The sequence below is a fragment of the Physeter macrocephalus genome, chromosome 11, assembly GCF_002837175.3.
Source record: "Physeter macrocephalus isolate SW-GA chromosome 11, ASM283717v5, whole genome shotgun sequence".
NCBI classification, from domain to species: Eukaryota; Metazoa; Chordata; class Mammalia; order Artiodactyla; family Physeteridae; genus Physeter; species Physeter macrocephalus.
Window position 1 is genome coordinate 120,689,808 of NC_041224.1, and position 11,516 is coordinate 120,701,323.

At 48.5% G+C, this 11,516-nt stretch overlaps 1 protein-coding gene across 1 annotated transcript; it reads right to left on the bottom strand.

Moving 5' to 3' along the window:
• Positions 1–5,548: 5,548 nt before the first annotated feature.
• On the bottom strand, positions 5,549–10,022 carry FOXA1 (forkhead box A1). The gene is made up of 2 exons (XM_024118312.3): positions 9,675–10,022; positions 5,549–7,299 (listed from the first exon to the last, which is right to left on the bottom strand). Exons 1-2 carry the CDS (start codon positions 9,744–9,746, stop codon positions 5,971–5,973), a joined length of 1,401 nt encoding a protein of 466 aa, XP_023974080.1. The 5' UTR covers positions 9,747–10,022; the 3' UTR covers positions 5,549–5,970.
• Positions 10,023–11,516: the final 1,494 nt, after the last annotated feature.

Consider the following 11,516-nt stretch of genomic DNA (forward strand, 5'->3'; position numbering starts at 1 on the left):
AGAACTATGGGAACGTTCCAGAAACACCCCGGTCACCGGAATCGCGCAAAGAAAATCAGTTCTCCAGGAGTGCAGCGCTAGGCGGGAGCCTCCTTCCTCCCTCGTGCATAATGGGTCCTTAAAATTAAATAGACAAACGAAACAACCCCCCACAAAGCCCCTTACATTCTTCTCATTAAATTGCTTGTTTTAAAATAACTCCGTGTGTGTGTGTGTGTGTGTGTGAGAGAGAGAGAGAGAGAGAGAGAGAGAGAGAGAGAGAGAGAGAGAGAGAGAGGGAGGGAGAGAGAGAGAGAGAAAACTGACCTGGGACATGATTAGACAAGCATAGGAGTAACTGAAATTTTATGGGAGAGAGGGGAAAGAAACTAAGGTTTCCAGCTGAAAACATTGTTCCCTAATTCCAGGCAATGCTCTGGGGGAGGAATATTTCCAGGTTGTTTTTCTTAGTTTCAGGAATTAAAAAAGAAAGAAAAGAAAAAGCCCCTGATGTGTAATCTTGAAGAGGAGTTGAGGAAAGAAGTAGAAAGTCAACCCAAGGCAACCTCACACTGAGTGGCGCTGGCTGGCCCGGGTCTGAACTTGATCTGGATGTGACTTGATTAGCATCCCACTTGAATTCTGAAGTCTTCAAGCATTTATTCCACTCAAGCCCTTTCCTTCCCGGATTTTGAGAGAGAATATTCTGCTTTTATACTCTAAGTTGACTAGGACATAGAGAACCCCAAAATATCAGGAAGTGGCATCTAGAAGGCGGGATGCTCCTCACTTTCCAGGGCTGCAGAGGGGAGCTCACGCTCATCATGAGCTCTGCTCTCACACTGCGCAGTCACAGCTAACAATTGAAGAAATGAGGAAGTTAGAAAAAGAAAGGTAGCAAGTGAGGATTTCCCCTTAGATTAAAAAGTATATTCATAAGTAGGAAAATGCATGCATTTTACAAGTTAAAGTTGAACTGAATGGGTATTTTCCAGCCCCAAATTGCTTACTAGTATGATGGCTGGAGAAGAAAAAAAAAGGTGAGGGCCGCAGTCTGAGCTGTCCAAAGTTCAATGAACCGAGCTAGACTAGGAGCTAAAAAGAGAAACACCAATGGAAACATTATGGCCTCAAACTTTACTATTTGAAGAAAAAGTCAGAATGGTTAAAGTCATCTGTTATTAAATGTTATTTGGATACAGTAAATTGGATCATTGGTAGAAAATAAAACCTGAATAAATGGCTTCTTTTAAAAAACCGTATAGCTTCCCGAATGGATTGTACTTTTGATCAGTAAGATTGTAAAACCTTCCAAGTTACTTCATTTAATTACATTTTTGCTCTCATGAGTTTCTGCAGATGCCAATGATTCTTTCGGTTCAGGAACATCTTATTTCTAAATTTCAGCATAATTTAATTTCCTATTTAGCCCAAGGTAGCTTAAAAATAATCACCTTTTTGCACGTAATTACCTTGAAGTAATTAGACATTATCTTAACTCCATTTAGTTGCAAACACATTTTACTACAATTCAAATAAGCAATTAACATTTAACTTTTGAAAGTAAAACATTTTTACAAATTTATTAAACATCCATTACATAATTTAAGCAATTTTATCTTTTCAATGAGCTTTTCCTCTTGACATATTGAGGTATCACATTAAAATACATTATAGCTAAATGTTCTGCAATATTGCTGCTAAATCAACAGAAGACCAATTGATCTTGAGGAAAGGTTAATTAATTTGGGCTACAGGTCTCCTACATTGGCCTCCACTGAAAGGAATTTGTATCGATCACAGAAGTTTTCTGGAAAGAAATGTAATAAGCATTTTCTTGGAATTGAAATCAATTTTTTAAAGTGACAAAACAACAAAGTTTTAAAATTTTACCACTCCAGGAATTCTTTTCTGCTATGGCTTATTCAAATCTGTTAGACTCCTGAGTAAAATAATGTTTTTTATACTTTCAGTGAAATCAGTCGGGTATCTAGCTTTCAGAAAATGAAAACAGAAGTTGAGAACTTTAATAGGATTTTGTTTGTTTAATCCCTCCTCCTATAATAATTCTCACCAGTTTATTCTACAATGAGGGGATCACCAAGGGACAATGGAAATTAAATTTTATCTTTGGTTTAAACACTGTATTAGCTATCGTGTAAGAAACACTGAGCTGCGTTCTACTTGGGAACACTTGTAAGTTGTGTAGTTTCTGAGCAGAACTGGTGAGCTTTTCTTCTTCCCTAAATTTAGTCGTCTTTTTTTTTTTTAATCAATTAAAAAAAAATGTTTCAGGCTGGGACAAGGTGAAGGTAACATCTGAAGTTCCCCTCCCCAGCACTATACTCACTCTCAAAACATTTTTCTTGTTTTCTAAAAATGTTTGCTCGGTGGCGTAGGCAGTGGATCGGAGGGCCTCCGGAGCTTTGCACTTGGGTCTAAAAGAAGGTTTTCCCTTCTCCCTCCCTCCCTCCCCTCTGGAGACCCCTCCCCCACCTCGGGCGAAATTCCTAAATAAAGCGAGTCCGGTGGACCACAGCTGAGGGATCAGTATCCCCTTTCCGGCCCTCTTCTGCAGGAGCCTCCGAGGTGAAGAAATATAGACGCTCCAGGACGAAAAGGGAGGTGGGAGGGGGTCGCGGGAAGTAGGCGCGCTCCGGGAGGGTCCCAGCACTCCCTCGAAACCACAGATGTTTTCCTCCTGGCCCTGGGGCGCGGCGCCCTGGCCCCGGGCGTTCCGGCGTTTGTGTGTCCGGGTTTCCGAGGAAGGGATTACGCAGCGGGAGCAGCCGCGGCAGCGCGGACGTTGGAGCCGCAGGAGCGGTAACGAGGCGCCTGGCCTTCTTTGTTGACTTTTAGGTCTCGGGCTCAACAGAAGATTTATTCGCTAGGAGGGGAAAATGCCCAAACAATGAAGAACTAACTGCACTTGTCACCTCGAGATGCTGGCGGTCCTTCTCTCTGCCCTCCTTACCCGGCAACCGGCCGCCCCGACCCCAGCCCGCGCGCTTCCTAACGCACAGGGCGCAGATGGCATCGTCCAGGGGTGGCTGGAGGGAGCGGTCAGAAAATCGCCTGAGAAGCCCACGAGGCGAGCCCCGCTCCCCGCCACCCACGGGGCTAGCTCCCCAGGCAGGTCTCCAAAGTGGCCTCGGCCGTAAACCCGCGGCGCCTCGGCCGCCGCAAACCCTGAAAAAGTCTCCGCCAAGTAAGAGCAAGAGCTAATAGGCCGACTTTAGCCTGGTGGGCGAATGCGGGACACTGATATTATTAACATGTTAAAGAGAGGTAAGGGAACAAAATTAGACGATTTAGGTTCAGTGGGGCCGGGTAAAATTCCGAGGCCCAAGCTCACGCCTTTATATTACTTTTGGAATTCGAATTTGCCAACGTTTGCCCGTTGTATAAATATAAATAACTATTGGGATTGAAAGCTTTTTCCTCTCTTTGAGACTTTAACGTCCTTCCCAGAGGCCTCTAAATTAGATTGTGAAATTACTCAAACCAGTAATTTCCATCTCCTCCTTTCATTAGCTGAAGTGAGAGCGGGGGTTGGATCTCTGGATTTTTCTCAAGTGCTACATGGCACCCCTTCTCTCATCTGGGGAGGCAATTACGCGATAATTAAGGGACTCACACAGCTCTTTTTATCTTGTCCGCGGTAAGGAGTGGGGCGATCAAAGTAAAGGCTGTCCAAGTTCAAGCCCTGGCGAGGATGGAGTTCATACACAAGGGCTCAGGCAGGCCAGCCTCTGCTTGGGCTGGTGTTGTTATTGTTGATGTCAATCCGAACGAGGCTTACAAAGAAATAGGTGGACTGGAAAGTGAGCCTACTATCAAAGGAGATTAATGATTTTGTGATCTCAACCAACTGTAGGGGTGTGAAGCTGCATTTAAAAGCTTCTTAGAAGGCAAACAAATCATCAGTTTTAAGCTCTCAGGAAAAAAATTAGAAACAATATTTTTAAAAAATATCTTCACAAAATACAAAATAGCAGCAACCCTGAAATGTCCTGGTGGCACAAAGCTTCCCCTGCAGGAATGAATTAACTCATGTCTCCCCGACCCCCTCTAAAGCTACCATGATGGTTAAATTTTGCTGCTCTTTTAATAAAAAGAGGGTTCCGGATCCTCTGTGGTAGACAACTTAATTTTATCAGCTACATCTGATATTTTATTCTTACTCGAATACTTTTCAGATAAAGGAAAATGATACATTGGGGAAGGGGGGAAGGTAGTTAAAATAATCATATTTGAGTTTATTGTGGAAAGGCTCAAAGGAAACACAGAAGGCTTAAGACCTTGTCAAAAATTGAAGTAAACATTACTGGGAATAAAGAATCTTAAAAATCTCAGTTCTTAGGATATTAAATCAGTTTATCTACCTTTTTATTTATCAACTTTTATTGAATCTCCTTAATTGCTTTTTACTAGCTAGATGTTCATATAATAAACATAAACAAAACAATTCTTTTAGATTATTTTCCTTTTTGTCATTTATATTCAGTGCCCGGACTTTGAAAAATATCATATTCAGAATATCCATTTTGGATTTAATTAAGGAAAATACAGAAATCCTCTTTTTGTTAACATTTGGTTTATTTAAAGTCCTTAACTGCAAATGATCAAGAACATATTCCACGGCTTAAAATTTATCATTTTCATTATTTAAATCAAAATATTTTAATTACAATCACATTGATAAAAATTAACATTTTAATTTGTCATTTTAACCGTCATTTAAAGCAATTTCAGCTGTAAAGAAAAAAAGAATAAACCATGCAATAAATTAACATTGAGAAAGCGTAGAGGAATAATAATGAAACCCGTCTGGCTATACTAACACCATGTCCAACTGTGAAAAGTGCATTAACACTGAATGAAACAAGCACACGATGGCAATAATTAAAATGACCACAATCAACTGGATTTTGGAATCTTGGACCAAATTTTGAAATACATCTCCCTATAACTTATCTCTCCTCTAACATTGTAATATTCCCTTTTTTTTTCTGGAAAAAATATCCTTTAAATGGTATGGATACATAGAAGCTAATTTTACACGTTATGTGACCTCAGAATGATAAGACCATGGCCCTCTGCAAAGCAAGGAACAGAGTTATTGAGGAGGGCAATTCTGGAGGAATTGATTCCCAGGGCTATATATGGGTGGAGAGGAGGGGAGGAGGGTGTCTTTGTAACTTCTTGGTCAAGCAACTCTTTCAAGAGCGTGTATATCACCTCCGTATGTTATGTAAATATATGGAAGATGTACATAGCTGAGCATGTGCATAAATAAGTTCATATATGATATATATGTATTTCATTTTAAGACATCTGCTATCTGAATGTATCTGAAATGTAAGCTGAAAAACAAGTGGCTCTGATGTTTATAATCTGTTTATGATTTGCTGCATAATGGCAGCATTGTCCTTCAATACTTTTAACAGCCCTAGTGTCTACTTGTTTTTTACCCTTTCAGTTCTTATGGTTAAGAGTATTGCCACAGACCTGTAAACTCCTGTGTGTGTGTATGTGGGGATGGGGGTTAGGTGAGGAGGGGAAAAAAAGCACAAACAAATATTTTACAAGCTTGACCATCTTTCTTTTTTTTTTTTAAATAAATCCTGCACAGACTAGAACACGTCTGCAGGTGGAAGAGGAAAGAAAGGGAGAGGGACAAGGAAGTCGGAGGATTATATATATATACATTTGTGGATCATTAAACTTTGCAGGAAACATTTTTGTTGGTTTGGGGTTGGTTTTTTTGGTAATAATATACACAAAGCGTTCGGAACAACAATAACAAAGTAACAGTCTTTTGTACTGGGGGAAAGATTGTGCACAGAAAAATAAAATAAAAATAGTTGGGATTTTACTATGCTGCTGTCGGCTTGGTATGTGTGGTTTTGTTTGCTGTTGATTTCTCTCTTTCTCTCTCTCTCCTGCTACCAGCATGGTCATGCCAGACAAACCCCCAGTCCCAGGGAGCTAAGAAGTGTTTAGAACGGGTCTGGAGTACACACCTTGGTAGTAGGCTGGCTCCAGGGCTGAGGGCTCAATGGGGCTCCTCGTGGCCACCGAGGCGCTGCCGAGGGGTAGGCTGGCGGGCAATGCGGTGCCATAGGGCGAGTACTGTAGTGCCTGCTCGTATGACTTGAAGTCCAGCTTGTGCTGCTGCTCCGAGGAGGACATGAGGTTGTTGATAGAGAAAGGGTGGTTGAAGGAGTAGTGAGGGTCCCCTTTCAGGTGCAGCTGGGACTCGTGGGGTGCCAGGCCATGCGCCGGGTGGGAGGGGGGCACAGATACCAGCGCCCCAGGCCCGGAGCTGATCGGAGGTGCAGCCGAGGAGGCCGGAGTCTTCAACTCCGAGGCGCCCCCTGTCGCCGCCGCCCCGCTGTGGTCCAGAGTCTGGGGGCTGGCAGCGGGCCCGGGGGCCGGCGCGCCCTCTAGCTGGCCGGCCTTACCGTGCACGCCCCGACGAAGGGGCGAGTCGGCGCTGGGGTTGGCAGCGCTCGAGGGGTCCTTACGGCTCTCAGGGCCGCCCTTGGCGCCGCCGCCGCTCCCGCCCCCGGTGCCTGGCTGCTTCTCGCACTTGAAGCGCTTCTGGCGGCGCAAGTAACAGCCGTTCTCAAACATGTTGCCGGAGTCCGGGTGCAGCGTCCAGTAGGAACCCTTGCCCGGCTTGTCCGGGGAGCGGGCCACTTTGACGAAGCAGTCGTTGAAGGACAGCGAGTGGCGGATGGAGTTCTGCCAGCGCTGCTGGTTCTGCCGGTAATAGGGGAAGAGGTCCATGATCCACTGGTAGATCTCGCTCAGTGTGAGCATCTTGCTGGGCGCCTGCTGGATAGCCATGGTGATGAGGGAAATGTACGAGTAGGGCGGCTTGGCGTGTGGATAGCTGCGCTTGAAAGTTTTGGCGTCTCCGCCGCCACCAGCCCGGCTGCGGCCCAAATTGGACGGCGCGTACGCCATGGGGCTCATGCACGGGTTCATGGCAGCGGCGTAGGGGCCCAGGCCGTTCATGGAGGCCGCGGGCTGCGCGCCCATGGCCCCCATGCCGCCCGGGCTCAGCGTCGTCCCCATGGCTGTCACGCCCGCCGTCATGGTATTCATGGCGCCCGCAGAGCCGCCCGGCATGCCAGCCACCGCCCCGGGGCTCAGGCCGGCGCCAAGGCCCGGGTTTGCGTAGGACATGTTGAACGAAGCCGGGGTCATGTTGCCGCTCGTGGTCATGGTGTTCATGGTCATGTACGTGTTCATGGAATTCATGGTGCCCAGGCCCGAGTTCATGTTGCTGACCGGGACCGAGGAGTAGGCCTGGAGCGGAGACAGCGTGAAGAGGCCCCGAAGGGCGGAGTTAGTAGTGGGCGCAGGCAGCCTACCGGCCGGGGCAAATCCGAAAACAAGAGGAGAGCATTTCTGCAAAGCACAGGACTCCCCACCAGGGGCAAACCGTCGGGCGCCCTCCCCAGAACCCGCAAAGAGTTGTCTTGCACGGCAGGGGAAAAATCCTATCTCCGCAGGCATGAAAGACAAGAGCTCACAGAAAATATGTCCCCAGGAAGATGTGTAATCGCCTTACACGCCAGGCTCGGGGGGCCGGCTTCTAGGGCCCCTACGTCGCCTCTATCCATGCCACGCGGTATCCCAGTTTCCACCCCAGCCCGGCCTCGGCAAAGCGCCCTTTTGGTTAAAAGGAGTTAAAACTCCGAAAACAGAATTAATCTCGGATCCTTTGCTTATTCACTCCACCTTAAGGGTACGGTGTGTATGGCGGCGCAGCCCCGCCCCCGCCCCCAGGAGGGCCACAGCGCCAGCTCGGCACACGTCTCACCTAAGCCTGCCAGGCCCGGCTGACCACGTAGCGGCCTGGGCTGCGCGGGGTGGCCGTTAATTAAACTCTCCCTGATAGAGCAAATCATCCATTGCCATATGACCAAACATTTCCAAACAACTGGCTTTACCGCCTTAGCAGTTTTCACCAAATGGTGACTTTCTGTTTATTATATTTAGAAGTGGTGTTTTCCATCTACTTGTAGCAATTGTAATTTTAAAAGGGAAAAAAAAAACCTCAGAAGTTAAGTAACTTTTGGAAAAAAATTAAAAATAGATCTATAATAGGAGAAGGGGTAGGGAAGGGTGCATAATAATATCTAGGCACTCTATTCATTTAACTTTAACATGACTTTACAGCCATTCATAAACTTGCACTAATTTCATTACCTATTTCCAGGCCCCTAAGGCTTGAAAATTTTGGTGACACAATTTGTAGAAATAATCATAGTTTTTCCACGTTCTGATATTTTGCGGCTGATAATCTCAAAACCTGGCTTTTCAAACTATATACGAATAGTTTCAAATACTTTACAATTCCAAAATCAAAGTCCGCTTATTTTCTCTTAATGCTATTCTACTTCCTAATTCCCAGTTTTAACCTGTAAAGAAGCTCTTTTCATAGAGAATTTAATTGACTAGTGACTGGAGATGACTGTATCTGAATTAAACCTAAGGAAGAGTTCTGAGCTCTTTCTTAAATCATCAGTAGGAGAAAACCCTTATCAATAGCAATCTGAGAATGCACTAGATATGTTAAAAAATATAGAGTACAGAAATATAAAAACTACTTCTCTGTTGATTTAATAAAAAGAATGATATCCTTAAATTTATTTTCATCAGAAAATATGACTTTATTTGAAAACATAAAAGGGGAACAAACAGATTTAACTAGGCACACGTTCTGCTGTAGTATGCAAATAAACTCGAGGTAAGTTTGTGAATATATACATATACAAATCTAAATAAATTAATTACCATGAAAATATTTCCTGATTCTATATTATTCTCTCCATGTCTTAAAGTGTTTTTTACTTTTCTTTTCCTCTTCCCAAGATTATGCAAGGCAGTTTCAGTAAACGTTTTCAATAATGGTAAACTATTGAAGGGTAATCGCCAACTATTTCCAGACAAATACTTTTAGTAGGTGGTGGTCCTGCCTGTACCTGGTTTTCCTCGCAATTCCTTTGTGCACATTGTAAAATAAACCACATGAACGTGCCACCAAGGGGACAATGAAGAGAAACAGGTTCTCCGCCCGCCGGGAGTGCTGGAGGAAAAGTCAGCTCGCACTAGCGCCACCCAGCGGTTCTGGAGAGGAAGGAGCACACTTTTCCCCAAACGGCTTTTGAAGTTTTACAAAATTTCGGAATCATTTCATTATTAAGACGCTCAACTTAGCGGCTGCGCGCTTTCATCAGAAGACATCTGAGAATTCAACTGCGGAAGGAAAAGGCCGCCCTGCGGGCGAATTCTGGCTTTTTCAAAGTTGCCTCAAACTCGTGCCGGCGCCCGCCCGCCAACCCGCGCTCGGGACCCGGGTCCGGGCTCTGGCTCCAGCTCTCGGCAGGGAAGAGGCAAGTGCGTCTCAGAGCGCGTGTTTTCAAAGCCAGAGTTTCCTAAAACCGTCTCGCCCTCTCTGAGCGCCGATCGCCGGGATCCAGTTCCCCGGCGGGGCTGCGGATCCGGCTCCCAGGCCCGGCCCAGGCCCGGCCTAGGCTAAACCCGGTGGGTAGGCACCGGTGGCACGGAGGAGGCGCCCCCAGTCCGCCAGCACCCCCGCCCTGCCGGGGGCCCGCCTCGCCCGGCCTCCCCCAGTACGGGCTCCAGGAACCCCCCGCCTGCTGCCCGCCTCTCACCTCTTGTGTGTCGGCGTAGTAGGTGTTCCAGTCGCTGCTCTCGTGCCCTTCCATCTTCACAGCCCCTAACATCCTGGAGCCACCCTGCTCGATGCAACCATCCAGCCCTGTGCGAAGCGACTGGCAGCCGCGCGGGGCGGGGGGCGGGGAGCGGAGTAGCTGCAGTCAAGTGAGCGCCCGCGCCGGCCCAACGCCACCCTAGCGAGGAGGAAGCCAGGCGCTGCGGGGCGCGGCGTGCGCGGCGGCGGCGGCGGCGGCGGCAACAGGGCGGGAGGGGGCAGGCGGCGGCCGCGGAGCGCGGCGCCCGGGAGCGCCTCCGCGGGAAGTGAGCGGGCGGCCTCTGCGAGATGAGTGCAGTTGAGCTGATGTGGATCTTACGTCGCTCGAGTGCCCACCTCCTCGTCCTCTCCCCATTTGTCCGCCGCACAAAGACGCTCGCACCTACAAAGCCCGAGGTGCACCTGCGAGGCGGCCGCCCGCCAGTCCAGCCGCCGCGCCTCCCGCCCAGCTACGCCGCCGCGGCGCGCGCCCCCTGCGCCCCCTCCCGCCGAGCCCCCTCCCCCAAACCCGACCCTCACTTTGTTTGCCAAGCGGCGTAATTGGTTTAAGCCGACAGGCTGGGGGAAGAAGGAAATGGGGTGGTGTGTGTGTGTGAGACCCCCCTTTGGAAGAGGAAAAAAGAAAAATAGGCGGGGCCGGGCGGTCTAGCGAGGTTTCTGGATGAGGACGTCTCAGCCGGAGAAGGGCTGGGGGCGGTGGCGTTGGAGGCCGGGCTTGCCGGGAAGTGCGGCTACATGACCCCAGGGTCTCCCCAGGGGGACCCACGACCCTCCGGAGGCCCTTGCGACGGCCCTGTCCCGCGCCCCTCCTGCCTCCTACTCTTCTGCCAGCTTCCAGCCCCCGCCCTTCTGATTCCTGACCTAAAGTTCAACCGCGGGAGACTGGAAAATACAGACTCCATCCACCACTCCCACTCCCCCGCCCCCGCCCCGGTCTTCAGGCTTGATAAAGGAAAAAGCCCCACTTTTGCCCCGTCACTAGAAACTCGGCCGTCTGAGCCGAGCTGAGTGACGTTAGGCCGATCCGGGCTCCTGGCTAGCAGAGTGGAGACGCTGCCACGAAACCCGTACCTGCGGCTAACAGCAGGTGAGTCACAGCACCGTTTTATATCTTTATGACATAACTTTTTTTTTTTTTCCGCCTCGGTCCGCTCTACTCAGCCTTGTCATCTGTAGCGATCATAAAGAGGAAGAAACTGAGAACAGATGTCTGTGTGATAGGGCAGGCGGACCCGAGTCGGGCCGTCCTCCCTCTGCACAGCTCCTCCTCCCGCCCCCCTTCCGCAGCCTCGGGGACTGAGCTGGAGGCGACAGTCTGGTTTCTGATAGGGAAAGGTCAGGGGGAGGGGACATCTCCCTTAATACGCACTGGGAGAGCCTGGGCACGGGAATGCATCTGCTCGGCTAGAGAGGTGCCAGGCGGAAGCCAGCGGTGGGGACGGCGGTGCTTGGTCCCATCTCTGATCTGGAGTGGCTAGGCTGGGACACCCCCGGTGTTCGCTTGGTTTCTAGTCAGTCCTGGACATCGGTGGGAAGTGCTCCTCCAAGCAAAGCCTCTTGGCTCCTGTGAGGCTCTGGGTAGTGGATTGCCCACAAGTCCTGGGGAGGACCAACTAAAGTGACTGGGTGATAAGCACTGAGTTGGTGAGAGGTTGCACCTTGGTGCCTGTGTGAGTTTCTGAGTGTGTGTGTGTGACCATGTATGTGTTGTACTTTCCGAGAACCACTAGGTTTCTTTAAGTAGCAATAAAATAAAGTCTTTCTAAAAGGACTAAGAATCCGC

Excerpts from the sequence above, each read along its gene's own strand:
- FOXA1 (XM_024118312.3), bottom strand. The coding sequence starts at position 9,746 with ATGTTAGGGGCTGTGAAGATGGAAGGGCACGAGAGCAGCGACTGGAAC. Across the intron at positions 7,300-9,674 it reads ACTACGCCGACACACAAGAG|GCCTACTCCTCGGTCCCGGT; the intron begins GTGAGAGGCGGG and ends TCTCCGCTCCAG.